Source organism: Salvelinus sp. IW2-2015, linkage group LG20 (genome assembly GCF_002910315.2).
Source record: "Salvelinus sp. IW2-2015 linkage group LG20, ASM291031v2, whole genome shotgun sequence".
Lineage (NCBI taxonomy): Eukaryota > Metazoa > Chordata > Actinopteri > Salmoniformes > Salmonidae > Salvelinus > Salvelinus sp. IW2-2015.
The window spans coordinates 21,532,176-21,553,259 of record NC_036860.1 but is presented as its reverse complement, the minus strand read 5'-3'; the positions used below and the strand labels follow the sequence as shown (position 1 = coordinate 21,553,259).

The window sequence follows — 21,084 nt, the reverse complement described above, 5'->3', positions numbered from 1 at the left end:
GTGTGACCACAATTTGTCTCATGCAGCATGACATCTCCTTCGCATAGAGTTGATCAAGCTGTTGATGGCCTGTGGAATGTTGTCCCACTCRTCCTCAATGGCTGTGCCATGTTGCTGGATATTGGAACTGGAACACGCTATTGAACACGTCAATCCAGAGCATCCCAAACATGCACAATGGGTGACATGTCGGATGAGTTTGCAGGCCATGGAAGAACTGGGGAATTTTCAGCTTTCAGGAATTGTGTACAGATCCGTGCGACATGGGGCCGTGCATTATCATGCTGAAACATGAGGTGATGGCGGCGGATGAATAGCACGACAATGGGCCTCAGGATCTCGTCAAGATATCTCTGTGCATTCAAATTGCCATCGATAAAATGCAATTGTGTTTGTTGTGCGTAGCTTATYCCTGCCCATATCATAACCCCACTGCCACCACGGGGCACTATGTTCACAACGTTGACATCAGCAAACCGCTCACCCACACAAAGCCATACACGCTGTCTGCCATCTGCCCAGTACAGTTGAAACCGGGATAAATCCATGAAGAGCACACTTCTCCAGTTTAACAGTGGCCATCGAAGGAGAGCATTTTCCCACTGAAGTCAGTTACGACACCGAACTGCAGTCGGGTCAAGACCCTGGTGAGGACGACAAGCACACAGATGAGCTTCCCTGAGACAGTTTCTGACAGTTTGTGCAGAAATTCTTTGGTTGTGCAAGCCCACAGTTTCATCAGCTGTCCGGGTGACTGGTCTCAGACCATCCCGCAGGTGAAGAAGCCGGATGTGTAGGTKCTGGGCTGCCTTGGTTACAAGTCGTCTACGGTTGAGAGGCCGGTTGGACGTACTGCCAAATTCTCTAAAACAACGTTGGAGGTGGCTTATGGTAAAGAAATGAACATTCAATTATCTAGCAACAGCTCTGATGAATATTCCTGCAGTCAGCATTCCAATTGCACACTCCCTCAAAACTTGAGACATCTGTGGCATTGTGTTATGTGTCAAAACTGCACATTTTAAAATGGCCTTTAATTGTTCCCACCACAAGGTGCACCTGTGTAATGATCATCCTGTTTAATCAGCTTCTTGATATGTCACACCTGTCAGGTGGATGGATTATCTTGGCAAAGGAGAAATGCTCACGAACAGGGATGTAAACAAATGTGTGTACAAAATTTGAGAGAAATAAGCTTTTTGTGCATATGGACAATTTCTGGGATATTTATTTTTGCTCATGAAACATGGGACCAACACTTTACCTGTTGCCTTTATATTTTTATTCAGTATATATTGTATATACACATTTCTAAACTGTACCGGAAAAAAATGAATTGTCACTCAAGTGACTTCAATAGTCCYCTTTAAGGTACAGTGGTTTCAGAAAGTATTCACACCCCTTGACTTAGATTGATATTTGTTTGTCTTTTGTCACTGGCCTACACACAATACCCTATAATGTCAAAGTGGAATTATGTTTTTCAAAAATSTTCCTAATTAATGCCAAAAATAAAAAGCTGAAATGTCTTGAGACAATAAGTATTCAACCCCTTTGTRATGGCAAGCCTAAATAAGTTCAGGAGTAAACATGTGCTTAACAACTCACATCATAAGTTGTAGGGACTCACTGTGTACAATAATGTTTAACATTAATTTTGAATGACTACCTAATCACTGTACACCCATACATACAATTATCTGTAAGGTCCCTCAGTCGAAGAGTGCATTTCAAACACAGATTCAACCACAAAGAGCAGTGAAGTTTTCCAGTGCTGGAAAGAAGGGCACCTATTGGTAGATGGGTAAAAAAAAAGCAGATATTGAATATCCCCTTGAGCATGGTGAAGTTATTAATTACTTTTAGGATGGTGTATCGATACACCAAGTCACTAAAAAGATACAGATACTCAGTTGCCAGAAAATAAGGAAACTGCTCAGGGATTTCACAATGAGGCTAATGGTGACTTTAAAACAGTTACAGAGTTTAACGGCTGTGATAAGAGAAAACTGAGGATGGATCCACTTACTCCACAATACTAACCGAATTGACAGCCTGAAAAGAAGGAAGCCTGTACAGAATAAAAATATTCCAAAACATGCATCCTGTTTGCAACAAGGTACTAAAGTAATACTGCAAAATAAATTGCAAAGCAATTCCATTTTTGTCCTGAATACAAAGTGTTATGTTTGGGGCAAATCCAATACAACACATTACCGAGTACCACTTTCCATATTTTCAAGCATAGTGGTGGCTGCATCATGTTATGGGTATGCTTGTAATTGTTAATGACTGGGGCATTTTCGGGATAAAAAAGAAACAGAATGCAGKTAAGCACAGGTAAAATCCTAGKGTGAAAACCTGGTTCAGTCTGCTTTCCACCAGATAATGGGAGATGAATTCACCTWTCAGCAGGACAATAAGTACAAATGTTAGAATTGTTCTGCCACTGACAGAGTATTTTCTGGGGGTGTAAACCCATTTTAATCCCACTTTGTAACATAACAAAGGGGTGTGAATACTTTCTGTTGGCCTCCTGAAGTGTGCCTCTGACACACAGTGCCAATATAAGGATGACAGMGGATATGTTTGGCTTGGCACTGAGCCCTGGAAAGGCATCGGATTCTCTCTCACCTCATGTTCCTTTGGGATTCTTTGGCACTATAGGCCACTTTGACACATTCTGTTTTCCATGGTATGTACTATGCCTCTCATGCATTTGTAACCTTGAGGCAAGACAGCAGGATGTTTCCCACAAATCACTGCCCAGGCTATGGGAACTAAGGCTCCTGACTTCCACTCAACTATTTTGAATAGCACCACTTCACAGTYCACACCCCCTCATTGACTATCTCGCCGTTAAAGACTCAAAACTAAGTGAAATTTTTCTGGGGTATTGCAAAACTGATCCCTCGAGCATTGCCCTCATGAAGGCTACTACTTTGCAGCTGCCTACTGCCACACTGGCTGTCACGGAACGCTGACATTCTCTCACCCCCGTTAGCTGCCTGATTAATTGAGGCTAGAAGTGATAATCCCATCAGTGTAACTGATTTACAATGTGCTTAGGTTCTTTGGGGGTAAGGGACATTGCTTTCCTGTGCCATTGTATACATTCAGGCAATGGCAATATCATGTGTCCTAGTAGTCCACAAGCCTTTGTTATCCATGTCTATGTGCATGCACACTCTTCAAGAAACTACATTTCAAGATTTAATTCTGTCTTTTTCAAATGCCACCTCAACAGCAGTAATTACTAGCCTCCATTGTTATAACAAACAAAACCTAACTCCACCCTTACTTTGTAGTTTTACATCACATAATTCAAAACCATAAATGCATCACTGCGTTGTAATATGAAATATATTACAGCCTTTGACTTCAATACTTCCAATTCTTTAGTACAGTATGGCGAAATTTTATTGAACGCAGGCCATTTAAACTTTGGCCGTGGATGCCTGACATGTGATTGGTCGGCAGCCACAAACTACAGCACCTGTTTAGCGCCTTCATTAAAACTGACATAAGAGTTGAGGGAAATATAGACAGCATCCATTCCCCAGCAATGCTCGTTTCGATTCACGTCTCTGCTGGAAAGTTACCATTTAGTTGAATTTAATACAACAACAAAACAAAAAAAATATTCAAAATGCTATTTTCTTTTTGGAGTGTATTAGTGCGAATGGAGATGCTCCTTAAATTGTCTTTGGCGGTTTTTCTTTGTATAGCCTTTCAGCAAGTAAAGATGACCGCTCCAAACGAACTTCACGAAACCCCTCAAGAGAAACAATTGAACCAGCAGAAAAGACGACTCTCACTGCAAAACACKGGTATGTCGGCTAAATTCTGCTTGTAGGCTATAGCTACTGCCTCATACTTGTATGTCTGAAATGCGGATTATACGTTCACCAGATAAAGTCTAATAAATACCCTGCTTTAAGTTTCTCACGTTTTCATAAAACGGTCTGCACAATGCCCTAGCGACTCTCAGGTCGTATTCTTTGTAGGCCACATTAAACTATTTCACTGTGGATGAAACTTTTTACAAAATGATGTCCCCGAAATGACCTGTGGTAGAATTTGGTTTTATAGTGTCGTCCTACGCAGGTACGCAGTGATCTCTAGTTCTGTCACTTCACTGTAATTCAATGCGCCAAGTGACCAACTCTTATCCAAGCACATTCCAGTTGAAATGCCAACACAAGCTCTGACAGCAGGCTGTTCTTACCCCCGGCGCAACCACGCACCACCGTGAATATGTTGACAATTTTTTTTTTTTTATGCCCTGGGTTTATGTAATCCATCAATGTAATGCCACATGGACGCAGGCTCGCGGSAACGTGCAAAACTCGCGAATCATGGTCCCAGCGTTCCATGTGCCTAGTCTCCAGCAGTGTTTTTTTTTTTTTGCGGGGTGTAGGCGCAGTGGCGATTTTAGCATGTAAATCTTGGTGCTCCTATTTTCTGCTGGCCTGCCCCACCACGAACAAAGCAATGAGTTAGGCTGAAACACCTGCATTTTGGAGCTGCCTGTTTGTACGCAGCTTAACTCAATTATATATATATATTTTTTTTTTTACATTGTTTACAAACTGATGTGACATGCATTCAAAAAATGTAGAACTAAGAACAGATATAGCCCTTGGTTCACCCCAGACTTGACTGCCCTTGACCAGCACAAATATCCTGTGGTGTTCTGCATTAGCATCGAATAGCCCCCACGATATGCAACTTTTCAGGCATGTCAGGGACCAGTATACTCTGTCAGTTAGTAAAGCTAAGGCTAGCTTTTTCAAACAAATTTGCATCCTGTGGCACTAATTCCAAAAAGTTTTGGGACACAAAGTCCATTCAGAATAAGAGCACCTCCTCCCAGCTGCCCACTGCACTGAGGCTAGGAGACACTTTCACCACCGATAACTCTACGATAATCGATAATTTCAATAAGCATTTTTCTACGGCTGGCCATGCTTTCCACCTGGCTACCCCTACCTGGGCCAACAGCTCTGCACCCCCTGCAGCAACTTGACCACTCTCTTGTATCGTCTGAGATCCCCAAAGATTAGAAAGCTGCCGCGGTCATCCCCCTCTTCAAAGGGGGAGACACTCTAGGCCCACTGTTATAGACCTATATCCATCCTGCCCTGCCTTTCTAAAATCTTCGAACGCCAAGTTAACAGATCACAGACCATTTKGAATCCCACCGTACCTTCTCCACTATGCAATCTGGTTTCTGAGCTGGTCATGGGTGCACCTCAGCCACGCTCAAGGTCCTAAAGGATATCATAACCGCCATCGATAAAAGACCGTACTGTGCAGCTGTCTTCATCGACCTGGCCAAGGCTTTCGACACTGTCAATCACCGCATTCTTATCGGCAGACTGAATAGCCTTGGTTTCTCAAATGACTGCCTCGCCTGGTTCACCAACTACTTATCAGAGTTCAGTGTCAAATCGAAGGGCCTGTTGTCTGGACCTCTGGCAGTCTCTATGGGGGTGCCACAGGGTTCAATTCTCGGGCCAACTCTTTTCTCTGTATACATCAATGATGTRGCTCTTGCTGCTGGTGATTCTCTGATCCACCTCTACGCAGACGACACCATTCTGTATACATCTGGCCCTTTGAACACTGTTTAAAAACCTCCAGACGAGCTTCAACGCCATACAACACTCCTTCCATGGCCTCCAACTGCTCTTAAATACAAGTAAAACTAAATGCATGCTCTTCAACCGATTGCTGCCTGCCCGACTAGCATCACTACTCTGGATGGTTCTGACTTAGAATATGTGGACAAATACCTATGTCTGGTTAGACTAAACTCTCCTTCCAGACTCACATTAAGCATCTCCAATCCAAAATTATATCTAGAATCGGCTTATTTCGCAACAAAGCCTCCTACACTCATGCTGCCAAACACTCTCGTAAAACTGACCATCCTACCGATCCTTGACTTCTGCGATGTCATTTACAAAATAGCCTCCAACACTCTACTCAGAAAATTGGATGTAGTCTATCAGTGCCATCTGTTTTGGCACAAAAGCCCCATATACTACCCACCACTTTYACCTATGTGCTCTCGTTGGCTGGCCCTCGCTACATATTCGTCGTCAAACCCACTGGCACCAGGTCATCTAAGTCTTTGCTAGGTAAAGCTCCGCCTTATCTCAGCTCACTGGTCACCATAGCAACACCCACCCGTAGCACACGCTCCAGCAGGTATATTTCACTGGTCATCCCCAAAGCCAACTCRTCCTTTGGCTGCTTTTCCTTCCAGTTTTCTGCTGCCAATGACTGGAACAAATTGCAAAAAATTGCTGGAGTGTAACTTTAAGCATCAGCTGTCAGAGCAGCTTACTYATCACTGTACCTGTACACAGCCCATCTGTAAATAGCACACCCAACTACCTCATCCCCATATTGTTATTTATCTTCTTGGTCCTTTGCACCCCAGTATCTCTACCTGCACATCTATCACTCCAGTGTTTAATTGCTAAATTGTAATTATTTTGCCACTATGGCCTATTTATTGCCTTACCTCCCTGATCTTACTACATCTGCACACAGTCTATAGATTCTTCTATTGTTATTGACTGTACATTTGTTTATCCCATGTGTAACTGTTTGTCGCGCTGCTTTGCGCTAGCTTGGCCAGGTTGCAGTTGTAAATGAGAACTTGTTCTGGCCAACCTGGTTAAATAAAGGTGACATTGTTTTTAATAAAATGTATTAATGCCAAAATTACATGCAAAACAGGCAAGCCCCCCATTAAAAAAAAWATATATATATWTTTTTTTAAATGTACCTTGCCTGAATGAATAGGAGGGACACATTTTTCTTTGTCTCTAGGGCGGCAGGACGACCAGGACCAGTCCTGACAGCACTAGTCTAACCCTATAATATTGTAAAAGTATTTTAGTTGGCTACTAAGGATCACATATTTAAAATGTTTCATCTCTACAGTTGGCTGTATATTTTGTAAGAGGATTATCTTTTACTGTGAAAGCAGCAGTCATATTTGGAGGACTTTTCAATTATTCCCTAGGACCCAGCACATTGACACGATCGACTGTTGCATTATTATTAACAAGCTACTGGTCTCTGAAGAGACCACAAACATGCATGCCACCCTCATGTTAAGTAACATGTTCCCTCCATCAGCGGAGATCCAGCACTGTCTGGTGAACGCTGGGGATGTGGGCTGTGGCATGTTCGAATGCTTCAACAACAACTCCTGTGAAATACGAGGCCTACATGAGATCTGCGTGACATTTCTGCACAACGCCGGCAAGTTTGACTCCCAGGTATTCCACTTCTCCTAAACATATGATCTACCCTTCGGAAGTGTGCTGCTGTCAGAGTGCCAGTATCTCTATTCCACAAATCCTCTCCACTCTTAGAAAAAGGGGTCCAAAATGTTTTTTTCATCTGTTCCCATAGAAAAAAAGAATAATACTTTTGGGGTCCATGTTGAATCTGCTGTAGAAAGGGTTCTCCTATGGGGACAGCTGAAGAACCTCTTAAGGTGCTAAGAGTGTACTGCAGCCTACATGCAGTACATCCTTTATGTAACTGTATGAACATGTTTAGTATGTTTTGGAAAATACTCTGGAATTTGGTGTAACAATTTACATTTTTGTGAAACTATTGAGCTTATCATAATGCATACTCCTTAGCCAATTACATTTAAACACCGTTTTTACAATTCCTGACATTTAATCCTAGTAAAAAATTCCCTGTCTTAGGTCAATTAGGATCACCACTTTATTTTAAGAATGAAGTGTCAGTGGAGAATTTAAGTTTTTTTTAATCACATTCCCAGTGGGTCATAAGTTTACATACACTCAATTAGTATTTGGTAGCATTGCCTTTAAATTGGTTAACTTGGATCAAATGTTTCGGGTAGCCTTCCACAAGCTTCCCACAATAAGTTGGGTGAATTTTGGCCTATTCCTCCTGACAGAACTGGTGTAACTGAGTCTGGTTTGTGGCCTCCTTGCTCTGGCCTCCTTGCTCTCACACGCTTTCAGTTCTGTCCACAAATGTTCTATAGGATTGAGGTCAGGGCTTTGTGATGGCCACTCCAATACCTTGACTTTATGGTCCTTAAGCCATTTTGCCACAACTTTGGAAGCATTGTCCATTTGGAAGACCCATTTGTGACCAAGCTTTAACTTCCTGACTGATGTCTTGAGATGTTGCTTCAATATAGCCATAATTTTCTTTCCTCATTATCCCATCTATTTTGTGAAATGCACTAGTCCCTCCTGCAGCAAAGCACACCAAACAACATGATGCCACCCCCGTGCTTCACGGTTGGGATGGTGTTCTTTGGCTTGCAAGCKTCCCCCTTTTTCCTCCAAACATAACAATGGTCATTATGGCTAAACCGTTCTATTTTTGTTTCATCAGACCAGAGGACATTTCTCAAAGTACGATCTTTGTCCCCATGTGCAATTGCAAACCGTAGTCTGGTGTTATGGCAGTTTTTGAGCAGTGGCTTCCTTGCTGAGCGGCCTTTCAGGTTATGTCGATTATAGGACTCGTTTTACTGTGGATATAGATACCTTTGTACCTGTTTCCTCCAGCATCTTCACAAGGTCCTTTGCTGTTCTGGGATTGATGTGCAAAATCTCTAGGAGACAGAACGCGAGTCCTTCCTGAGCGGTATGACGGCTGCATGGTCTCATGGTCTTTACTTCTGTACTATTGTTAGTACAGATGAATGTGGTACCTTCAGGCATATGGAAATTGCTCCCAAGGATGAACCAGACTTGTGGAGGTCCACAAATTTTTTTTCCTGAGGTCTTGGCTGATTTCTTTTGATTTTCCCATGATGTCAAGCAGAGGCACTGAGTTTGAAGGTAGGGCCTTGAAATACATCCACAGGTACACCTCCAATTGACTCAAATTATGTCAATTAGCCTATCAGAAGCTTCTAAAGCCATGACATAATTTTCTGGAATTTTCCAAGCTGTTTAAAGGCACAGTCAACTTAGCGTATGTATAGTTCTGACCCACTGGAATAGTGATACAGTGAAATAATCTGTCTAAACAGTTGTTGGAAAAATTACTTGTGTCATGCACGAAGTAGATGTCCTAACCAACTTGCCAAAACTAGTTTTGTTAACAAGAAATTTGTGGAGTGGTTGAAAAACAAGTTTTAATGACTCCAACCTAAGTGTATGTAAACTTCRGACTTCAACTGTATCTAATTAGTAGGGGTGTCGCCAAAGCTCTGTTCTGTCTCAAACAGTTTTGACTGCTTGGAACTTCCGGAAATTAAGATTCTCCTCCCGAACCTTCTGCATGTAAATTGATTACCAACTTTACCATCTTCATGTAAAAATGAAACTGCTATTGGGTAAACTATATCTACTTAAATAAAGTTGAACCCCTCCCTCAAATGTAGAATGACTTTTTTTGTCCATAATTGTAGGTTACATGATTATACAATTATTGTGCCAGCCCTGAGGTGATGTGTCAGCCATTATGTTGAACTCTGTAGGGGAAGTCCTTCATCAAGGATGCCCTGAAGTGCATGGCCCACAGRCTGAGGCACCGGTTCAGCTGTGTGAGCAGGAAGTGCCTGGCAGTGAAGGAGATGATGATCCACCTGCAGAGAGAGTGCTACGTCAAACACAACCTTTGTTCCGCCATCCAGGAGAACATCAAAGTCATGGTGGAGATGATCCACTTCCAGGACCTCTTCCCCAAAGGGTGAGCATAAGAGGCCTTTTTCCATTTCATACTAAACTCAGTGTAGTATGTTTCTAGGGTCCAGACTCCACCTGATCCAAAATTCAATTACTGTAGTAGTCTGCATTCAGAAATATAATTTTTCCTCCTACCTCAGGACTCATGTGGAGCTGGTGAACATCCTGCTGGGTTGTGGTGAGGAGGTGAGGACGGCCGTAGCACAGAGAGTGAGGATGCAGTGTGAGCAGAACTGGGGGGCCCTGTGTGACAGCCTGAGCCCATGCTCCCTTGGTCGTTCAGATGACCCCCAACACATCACCGTCCCTCCCGCCTCTCTGCATCCTGCTGGACAGCTCTTCCTCCCAGACATTGAACAGGAGAAACCTAAGACGGGCCAGCTAGACAGGGGCTACCGCCACCCCTCTGTGAGTTTCAGTCAGGAGCCCCTGGACAACACCACAGACCGAGGGCTTMCTGTGGCCAGTCACCCACCCAATACCGCCATCCAGGGGTGAAACACTGAGTGCAATGTCTTTAGCCTGTAGACACAATAGAGCAGCCCCTAACCTCTAACCACTTTTCCCCCTCAAACAGCCCTACTACTGAACCTCAGTGGTTACAAACAATGACAGAAAGGAAGAGTAATGGTCCTGTACKATGCTCCTCCATTCATACCCTGTCACCTTTACAATTTAGGAGAGTATGTGTGGTCAAATATAGATTTGAGGCCATGCACTTGTTTTTCAGTAGTAGTTCCTTTTGATTTGTTTTAATTACAGGTGCAATGCAAAACATTGTAAAATGGCTTTCATTTGATTCCTTTTKAAAGTAAATAGGTATATACAATTTACAGTATGACCATTATATACAGAGCCAGTTATCAATAATATTTCAGTGAAGACGTATGAGTGCTTGTCATAAGCAAGGACTCTTGCAGAAGGTTTGAAGTTTTCCATTTCTTAAAATTGTGGCTGTAATCTAGTTTTAGCTGGACACTTAACTTGGTACACACTCAATGTATTGAGACTGAGCTATTGATTTTTCTAGATACTATGTCTCTTAAAAGTACATTTCCTAATATACTTAAACACCCACATCTTGGATGGCTGACTCCAGGTCATAGATTTCTAGGTATCAGAAGAGGTAAATATAATTAAAGTAAACTGAGCCTTTAATACTAGGCTTTACCTGCTCTACCTATTTATACTGTCACTACTGAAAAACATATTTGTATAGAGATGAGTGCTTTTGCAAGCTCAACGTTTCTGTGGAAACAATTCTTTTCTACTTTTATTTGCAGCACAAAAGTGAACCGCACAAGGATTTTTCATTTGTAGGTCTAAGACAGGTTTACGTTCTCTTCCAACTCAGTAATTGCACATCAACTCTGCAAAGAGAAGTCCATCTCTGGCACATATGATGCATTGTGCATGATCACTAATTACAAGGAACAAGTGGCCTACCACAATCAGGAAAGTTCGTAACAAATCTCACAATAGTAACAACTCTGCAACATGGTAATGTATGTTCACTCAAAGACAAACCTCAGGTCTCGTAACAAAACCATGAGACCCATKATTTCTTGGTTAAAATATTATGGGCCTTAGACTTCTCACTGAGGTCTTTGATAATATACATGTATCAAATGGGGTCTACTGCAATGTATTTTTCAACTACAAAGTGTTTGTCACAGGATGACTACATAGTGTCTTGTCAGAACATTTTGCCACTGACAGTTCAACATTTTACTAGCTTTTGATGCAAATGGCTAGCTACAGTACATCATAAATGCTTGTTCTAACATCATTAGTACTCCAAGGAACCTACCTCACGCCATGCCAGCTCTAGAGATGTTTCATACTGAACACATTGAGGACATTGAACTGGTATGAATACAACTCAGCTATCTCACATTCATTTTTACATGCATTTTGTACAGTTGGCTTGTATGATATTACCTAATTGTAATCAAATGAATGACTTCATTCACTTTTACCTATCGGGAAATGAAGGTCTGTACTTGAAAAGGCAACTTATTTCTTATGAAGTTTGTTTGTACTCTGATTCAATGTCTGTATTTAAACCTTTTTTTACAAATGTATTTAGATTATCTTAAGCTACGCATAACATTAGGCCTTGATGCAAGCAAACCATTTTATACATCTCTTGTTCTGTACTTTTGGACATTAAACATTTTTAGATACTTTGTTGCTATTTTGACTGCATTTATTGAAATTTTATAAGCAGAATAAAATCCTAGTGAGTGCAAAAGGTCTAARTGAGACTAGTTGATGTAAAATAACTCACACGCACAATTTGAAGTGGGAGCAGTCAAAACTATGACTGCGCATAAGTTGTAGTGTCAATTACAACGTAATACCAGAGGAAGGCGACGGGAGAGGGCAGACTCCGCTCAAATGTCAGCGTGGAAAATAAAGCGTTATTAATGTGCTTGCCAAATTAGACAAACCATTTCCAAAGATCAATAGATGACGAGAGAAACGACTCAATGCCCTAACAATGTAAATATATTTCCACAAAGGCGGGGTCATTCTAGCCAACCTAAAAACAACAAAACTTAGTCAATTAAGCCTCAAATAGCAAATTATAAATATTATTTTGACACCATTGACCTCAAATCGTCTTCAGGATCGGTGGGTRCCCTGAGGTACAGTTGAGCTAACATAGGCTAATGCAATTAGCATGAGGTTGTAAGTAACGAGAATTTCCCAAGACAGACATCTGATATTGGCAGAAAGCTAAACAAGAATTTAATCTAACTGCAATGTTCAATTTACAGTAGCTATTACAGTGAAATYCCATACTATTGTTTGAGAGCAGTTTTGAACAAAGTAGGCACATTTCAGGCAGTCTAAAAACAAAATCAAATGCAATGGTTCATTGCCTAAAACTTTGCACCTACACTGCCATCTAGTGGCCACCTGGGCTGGAATAATACATGATGGCCTTTCAAAGATGATGGTACAAAAAAATGTTTTTCTTTGTATTATCTTTTACATACCTTTCACATTTCCAAATGGTACCAAGAAAATGCATATCCTTGCTTCAGGGCCTGAGTTACCCCAATCTAACGGCGTAATTTTAGGCAAAAAWTMGAAAAAAGGGGTCTGCTCCTAAAGACATTTAACTGGCATCTGGCCATAATACCTTGGTTGCTTACTGCCATCTACTGGTAATATGTAGAAGACGTATTGGAGGAATCCAAAAMGGACATTTAAAGACTAGAAGTCTTATGGAGAGCAAGATTTTTCCGCTACCTAGCAATAAAAGACACAGGAAACATTTACATTTTGAAGTGGAAAAACAAACTCAATTTCCTACACTAATGCGAAGAACTTACCAGAACCAGGTGGAGCAAGCAGAGCGAAACGGGTGGAAAGGACGGGACAGGCAGAGCAGTAACTATTTCTAGCTGGATTGCAATGCTTCCATAAGTGGATGAATTGGTCTAATTTACCATGTATGGTAAAGCCTCAACTACCTCTTCCAAAAAAATGTGAATAATAGGCCATATTTTTGTTGTGACTAACAGCACCAGCGATTAAAACTTTACAATAGAGACTTAATTGAGCGAGGCGTCAGTTGAGTCATAATTCAAATTACTCAAACTCCTTTGGTGAGTTTAGGCCATATGTTTTCTATCCAAAAACAATTAGCAGACATTACGTCCAAACTTTATTATACTTATTATTTCCTCCTTGTATGGACTAACACCAGTGTGTACATTTGAGGTATACTATACAGTAAGAATAAGGTCATGGAATAAAAAAGTATTCCTGCCAGTAAAGACTCGGCGAGATGACGTTGCATGCACGAAATAAAGAAACAATGGATCAAGTTGCGCGAGGCTAAACTTCTGTTTTGGTCCTGTAGCTACCACGTCGTAGCAGCGTGAAGTGCACATGCTCAAGATACTCTGTTAGTATTTCATCACGCTCATCTCAACATCTGCGGTGCAATGTCATCTCATTGAGTTTACCATTAAAGGTCATTCCTCTGTGGTATAGATAGATAATACATGTCAGACATACAGTTTTGATGATGCAAAATGTCCATGCACAAGACAATAGGGCACAAGGCTGTAGTAGGGCAAGAAAGACATTGAAATGGTAGAAATGCAGCATGACATTACAGATGTAGTTCTGGGGAGTAATATCAAAGGACAAAAAAAACTGGCAATTGCTTACAATTTCCTCTAAATGAATGGGAACAGCCTTTTTTTCAAAATGTACAAGACAGTTGCTAAAAACAAAGCTACTGCTAGAAAGATTAGTAGTTTGTCAGTCAATTCTCGTCGATTATACTTCGAGATCAGTTTCCTTCCCAAATGTATGGTTCCTGTCATGGATTTGAACTCTTCATCCGTTTCCAGGACTGTTCTTGAAGATGTAGCTACATAGAGGACAAGTACTGTATGAGTGAATGTGCATTTCTACAAAACATAATGACTACTGTAAAATTTCAATAATAGCTTATTTGCTGAAATCACTGAACACAACAGGTGCTTATTTGAGCCAGGCGTCTATTTCCTTAATGCACACAGCTTTTGCTCATTTGCATAGTTAATTGTATAATTCCAGCATATTAATACATTTCCTGCAGTAATGTGTTATCATTTACACACTGCGTCTCATTTATTTTTTATTAATACATCCACCTCTTCGGAGGACATCTATTTTTACAGCGCACATTTTTACAGCTTTTCTGCTACATACATGGTACTTTTATATAAAGCAATCACATAATACATTATCAAACAAACTCTTTAATCCCACCCCTTAGGCACTCTCCGCCCATCAACATAGACCACCCTCGTTTTGTTTCCATGTGCCATATATTTTCAAATTGTGCTGTGATGGTTTACATGAATTTTGAACCATTCTAATCGCATAGTATCCACAGGCTTTTTTAGCTTTCCACAATAAGTTGGGTGAATTTTGGCCCCTTCCTCCTGACAGAGCTAGAGTAACTGAGCCAGGTGTGTAGGCCTCCTTGCTCGCACACACTTTCAGTTCTGCCCACACATTTTCTATAGGATTGAGGTCAGGGCTGTGTGACGCCCACTCCAATACTTGAAATTGCTGTCCTTAAGCCATTTTGCCACAACTTTGGAAGTATGCTTGGGGTCATTGTCCATTTGGAAGACCCATTTGCGACCTAGCTTTAACTTCCTGACTGATGTCTTGAGATGTTGCTTCAATATATCCACATAATGTTCCTCCCTCATGATGCCATCTATTTTGTGAAGTGCACCAGTCCCTCCTGCAGCAAAGCACCCTCAAAACATGATGCTTCCACCCCCGTGCTTCACGGTTGGGATGCTGTTCTTCGGCTTGCAAACCTCCCCCTTTTCCCTCCAAACATAACGATGATCATTATGGGCAAACAGTTCTATTTTTGTTTCATCAGACCAGAGGACATTTCTCGAAAAAGTACGATCGTTGTCCCCATGTGCAGTTGCAAACCGTAGTCTGGCTTTTTTATGGTGGTTTTGGAGCATTGGCTTCTTCCTTGCTGAGCAGCCTTTCAGATTATGTTGATATAGGGCTCGTTTTACTGTGGATATAGATACTTTTGTACCCGTTTCCTCCAGCATCTTCACAACGTCATTTGCTGCTGTTCTGGGATTGATTTGCACTTTTCGCACCAAAGTACGTTCATCTCTAGGAGACAGAACGTGTCTCCTTCCTGAACGGTATGATGGCTGTGTGGTCCCATGGTGTTTATACTTTCGTACTATTGTTTGTACAGATGAACGTGGTACCTTCAGGCGTATGGAAATTGCTCCCAAGGATGAACCAGACTTGTGGAGGTCCACAATTTTTTTTCTGGGGTCTTGCCTGATTTTTGATTTTCCCATGATGTCAAGCAAAGAAGCACTGAGTTTGAAGGTAGGCCTTAAAATACATCCACAGGTACACCTCCAATTGACTCAAATTATGTCAATTAGCCTATCAGAAGCTTCTAAAGCCATGACATCATTTTTGGGAATTTTCCAAGTTGTTTAAAAGGCACAGTCAACTTAGTGTATGTAAACTTCTGACCCACTGGAATAGTGATACAGTGAATTAATCTATCTGTAAACAATTGTTGGAAAAATTACTTGTCATGCACAAAGTAGATGTCCTAACCGACTTGCAAAAACTACAGTTTCTTAACAAGAAATTTGTGGAGTGGTTGAAAAAATWGTTTTAATGACTCCAACCTAAGTGTATGTAAACTTCTGACTTCAACTGTACATACATACTCATAAACATTCATACATACATATATATACTTTWWAAAAAGAATATACCTTCATTATTCCCCGCAAACCCTACCACCCCTCCCCCAATTGGAGTAAACGAATAAACAATAACACTTAGGCTTCTACCTTCAGTTTATACACATTTTACAATAGTTATATTTAGTTTGTTTTTAGTCCTTCCTCTATTTCTGATGTCCATCCAGTTTGATTTCTATTTGTAACTGTGCTATTTAACAACATTTCTGAACCTATATACATTTTAAAGACCCCGTATGTTTTACATTGGTTATCTTGTTATTAGTTCCACCCTTCAGCTCCATTCAACCCCTCCCATCCATCTCTTAACACCATCCATTTTGTATTTCTATTTGCCATATATGTTTCAACTGTGCTGCGATGCTTCACAGAAGTACTAAACATTTCTATTCTCATAGCTTCTACAAATTTTTTGCTAAAATAATAATAATTTTATTGATTGATTGACTATGACTTTCAAATCACCCAGTATTGCTATCTGCAGCGTTAGTTCTAGGCAAATGTTGCAATTCTTCAGCCATTCTTGGACCTGTGACCAAAAACAAGCTACATATGGACAGTACCAAAATAAATAAATGATATAACATTCTATTAATTACAAAAATGTTGTATAATCATTTAAATTGAAAKATTTGAAGTTTTGAATCCGGCGTTGTTTTGCGTGTCAATTCATAAACCATGTGCCATGGAATAGGTACATCGAAAATCTCTTCCCAACTATTTAGCAATTTATYTGCCACAGCTGTCAATTTTRCGGTCCTTAAATGAAATTGGTATACGTTTTTATTTATCACAATTTTATTTAACCATTTTTGGTCTTTAATGCAGGGCCGACAGACAAGTTCATTACTTTTTCGCCCTTCCACTTGCCTCTTCCTTTTTTTGTGGTAATTCTAGGTTGTAATTTTGGGTAGAGCAGACATTTCCATATGTCTGTGTTAGCTGCATATGTGACATAACTCCACCAGTCCTGTTTATGATATAATTTACAAAAATTATACTTTTTTTTTTTTTWATCGAAAAATAAGTTATTTTTATCAATTAGTATATTTGAGTTTAACCACAATATTTGTTCAGTTTTTTTCAGGTGGATTAAACTAAAATTGCAACCAACTTTCTAAGGCTTGTTTAAAAAAGAACTATATTTTGGAGATGATTCTGTTTTCAAACAACCGAAAGTGAGCAGTTGTAATCTGAATAAAGGGAAAAAGGCCTCTATGGAAACAAAATATTCTCCTCGACTGCATTTTCAGCAATTCTTACTTTCGCGGCTAGAGGGCGATCTGCCGATTTCTGTACCCCCGAAGTTCTGTTTCTGTTCTGTTTTAGCTAGCAGTTTCTTACTGCCGAAAAAAACAAACAGATTAAATAATTCAGTAGTGACTCAAATTATGGCAATGTAACAAATCAAAGATTAAACCTCGGAAACAATTAATGTTAATTCATAGTAACCTCGTAAACAAGTAATTTAGAAATCATTTATTTGAAACCGGCGTTTTTTAGCTGAAATGTGTGCCATTGCCTGGATAATAAAAAGGCACAGGCAGCTATTTGAGACTCAGTGTTTAATTAAAGTTTTACAGTAATTTATCGTAGCTTAATAAGAGAGTGGCTTGCATGAATTAGAATAGGTGCTGGAAATGCAAAGTGTTCTAGCCTAATGGACGAAGTCTGGAACCACCCAGGGACACTGAGGACAGTATACCAAAGGGACTAGGCTATGTGTTCTCACTTTCCAGCCATCTTTGTATTACATTTCTTGTATTATAGTGTATTGATTGTGTATTTTGTATGCTAACTTTTTTTTCTTCTTGTGAATGGACAAAGTTATCGTATCTTATATTTGTCTTCAAGCCCTAACCACTGGCACCCATTTTGTGACTGTTCTCCTTTCCTGAATGAGTAGTCTCTTACCCAGAGTGCCGATGGTCTCCTCGCTCTGAGACACCGACTGGGCCATCATACGACTGATGCTCATCAGGCTCTCTGTGATGTCACCAGACGTCTGGACCAGACTCTCCTTAGTTGCCTTCCTGAGAACACACACATACACACAGAGAGAGAGGGGGGGGATGACACACTAGAACTAAATTCAATGCAATCTCAACTTTCTGTCCCTGTCACCCTATTAGAGGAGTATCTTTCAGCCTGTACATTAGGGTGTGTTGAAAATATGATTTTTCAGGTTATGAAGAATAATGATTGTAGGAATAAGAAACTGGAAATAGAGCATTAATAAAATAGCTAACAGCTGTGCCTGATGAGATGAGCACTACTCACCGCTGTCTCACAGTAGAGTCTCCACCATTCAGAAGTTGATCTTTCTCAAGGTTGTCAATGGACAGTTTACATGCCAAGTTTGCCTTCCTCCAAGCTGTCTGGTTACTGTAGATGGAAATATTATGAAAATATTCAGTCAGGGAATTCCAAAAGGTGTGAGGTCAATTGGCATGTTAAATAGGAATCTGGATCCCAATCTCTCACCTCAGATTCTGTCTGCGATGACTCTCTGTCTCACTCAGGATGGCTTGTTTGTCTGTCTCTCTGTCTTGTTCCTTAGCCATTTGTTCCATATTCTGTGAATGTAATGTATAGTTCAGATGAGTTTTTCCTAGCTAGCTAATCACAATAAATGCGATCTAAAATAAATTAGCATTGATTTACATAACTACCTGGATTCTCAGTCGCAGTTGATTTAATTTCTCTTTTACTTTGGAGTTGAAATCCATCAGCACACTTTGTGGCCCCGGACATTCTCTAATGTCCTAATCAAGAGAATATAGTATGTTTTTTTTATGTAACTGTCCATTCAATATAATCCACATTCTTGAAACAGMCTATATTGCATCGCTTGCTCTCCGCAATTAACAGTTAGCAAACGTTAGTTAGCTAGCCAGCCAAAATGAACTAGGCTAGATTAGACAGCTGGCCAAATGTACACTATCTTGGCTCACAACCGCAAATTGAAATGACACAAGGTAAACCTAATAAATAAAATAAGTTAAAAGTTGTTAAGATGGAGGTACCTGAATGAGAGCTTTAATTTCGAGATCATATTTGATTATTTCTTGTCCACAAATACGGACGTGGACATCCTGGGAAGACGCCATTTCTGTTGTTGTTGTACGGCAACTAACCCACTAATCCAAAAAGCGCGCGATACTTGAAGCGCGTTGTTTTATGAAAACGTTGACCGTGTTCATTCACTATAAATCGGACAAAATAACTAATGGACACATCTAATAAAAAATATATAGCATACATATAGCATAATATAGTGCATAGCCTATATATGAAAAGGTACTTATTTGAGTGATCATAAATAACGTTAGCAAACTAGACACAGAGATCCTATTAAAATTGTTCTATAGGTCAGTGTTTTAGGTAGGGTACTCCCATGCAATTAGCCTATCTTTGGCGTCATCCTAAGCAAACTACTGACACTGTCGTTTCAACAAACGTTTTCAGCAGCCTCACGTGTCTTTTTAACATACTTGGCTCTCACAACAACAAATGATTTACATGATACATATTTCTGCCACTAATGTGTTACCCGACCTGCTAACACTGACAGTAATGCTGTGTTCAAAACAACTGGGAATTCAGAAAAATATGTCAAATCATGACGTACAGTACCAGTCAAAAGTTTGGACACACCTACTCATTCAAGGGTTTWTCTTTATTTTTTACTATTTTCTACATTGTAGAATAATAGTGAAAACATCAACACTATGAAATAACACATATGGAATCATGTAGTAACAGAAAAGTAATTAAACAAATCAGAATATATTTTTATATTTGAGATTATTAAAAGTAGCCACCTTTGACAGTAGCCACCGATGACAGCTTTGCACACTCTTGACATTCTCTCAACCAGCTTCACCTGGAATGCTTTTCCAATAGTCTTGAAGGAGTTGACGTTGAGGGAGAGGTTATTTTCCTGGCACCACTTCGCCAAGGAACCTCACCTCCTCCCTGTAGGCTGTCTCGTCATTGTTGGTAATTAGGCCTACTACTGTTGTGTCGTCTGCAAACTTGATGATTGAGTTGCAAGCGTGCGTGGCCACACAGTTATTGGATAACAGGGAGTACAGGAGGGGGCTGAGCACGCGCCCCTGTGTTGAGGATGAGCGTAGTGGAGGTGTTGCATCCTACCTTCACCACCTGGGGGCAGCCCGTCAGGAAGTCCAGGACCCAGTTGCACAGGGTGGGGTTCAGACCCAGGGTCCCTAGCTTAATGATGAGCTTGGAGGGTGCTATAGTGTTGAAGGCTGAGCTATAGTCAATGAACAGCCTTCTTACATACACTACCGTTCAAAAGCTTGGGGTCACTTAGAAATGTCCTTGTTTTTGAAAGATTTTTTTWATTTTTTGTCCGTTAAAATAACATCAAATTGATCAGAAATACAGTGTACACATTGTTAATGTTGTAAACGACTATTGTAGCCGGAAAAGGCCAATTTTTTATGGAATATCTACATAGGCGTACAGAGGCCCATTATCAGCAACCATCACTCCTGTGTTCCAATGGCACTTTGTGTTAGCCTTTTAAAATGATAAACTTGGATTAGCTAATTGATCATTAGAAAACCCTTTTGCAATTATGTTAGCACAGTTGAAAACTGTTGTTCTGATTAAAGAAGCAATAAAACTGTCCTTTAGACTAGTTGAGTATCTGGAGCGTCATCATTTGTGGGTTCGATTACAGGCTCAAAATGGCCAGAAACAAAGCCTTTCTTCTGAAACTCGTCAGTCTATTCTTGTTCTGAGAAATTAAGGCTATTCCATGTGAGAAATTGCCAAGAAACTGAAGATCTCGTACAACGCTTTGTACTACTCCCGTCACAGAACAGSGCAAACAGGCTCTAACCAGAATAGAAAGAGGAGTGGGAGGCCCCGGTGCACAACTGAGCAAGAGGACAAGTACATTAGAGTGTCTAGTTTGAGAAACAGACACCTCACAAGTCCTCAACTGGCAGATTCATTAAATAGTACCCACAAAACACCAGTCTCAACGTCAACAGTGAAGAGGCGACTCCGGGATGCTGGCCTTCTAGGCAGAGTTGCAAAGAAAAAGCCAT

General features: G+C 40.5%; 2 protein-coding genes across 4 annotated transcripts in view; one reads left to right on the top strand and one right to left on the bottom strand.

The window, feature by feature from the left end:
• The window catches only part of LOC111979948 (stanniocalcin-2), a 31,731-nt gene extending 19,829 nt beyond the window's left edge, over positions 1-11,902 (top strand). Inside the window, exons 4-7 of the mRNA XM_070433694.1 lie at positions 3,621-3,830; positions 7,159-7,301; positions 9,506-9,717; positions 9,854-11,902. Coding sequence (XP_070289795.1) covers positions 3,621-3,830; positions 7,159-7,301; positions 9,506-9,717; positions 9,854-10,211 — 923 coding nt within the window. The 3' untranslated portion in view covers positions 10,212-11,902. The remainder of the gene's footprint in view (positions 1-3,620; positions 3,831-7,158; positions 7,302-9,505; positions 9,718-9,853) is intronic.
• LOC111981845 (vesicle transport protein SEC20) overlaps positions 1-19,133 on the bottom strand; it is a 41,931-nt gene extending 22,798 nt beyond the window's left edge. Inside the window, exons 1-6 of one of the 3 annotated variants that reach the window (XM_024013311.2) lie at positions 19,027-19,133; positions 18,673-18,765; positions 18,485-18,576; positions 18,281-18,385; positions 17,915-18,033; positions 12,445-14,109 (exon numbers count right to left, since the gene is read on the bottom strand). In XM_024013311.2, the coding sequence (XP_023869079.1) occupies positions 13,913-14,109; positions 17,915-18,033; positions 18,281-18,385; positions 18,485-18,576; positions 18,673-18,765; positions 19,027-19,110 (690 nt within the window). In that variant the 5' untranslated portion in view covers positions 19,111-19,133 and the 3' untranslated portion in view covers positions 12,445-13,912. Of the gene's footprint in view, positions 1-12,444; positions 14,110-17,914; positions 18,034-18,280; positions 18,386-18,484; positions 18,577-18,672; positions 18,766-19,026 lie in introns of those variants that run through there. The other 2 variants (XM_070449267.1, XM_024013312.2) reach the window with 2 other exon arrangements.
• Between the last annotated feature and the right edge of the window lie 1,951 nt (positions 19,134-21,084).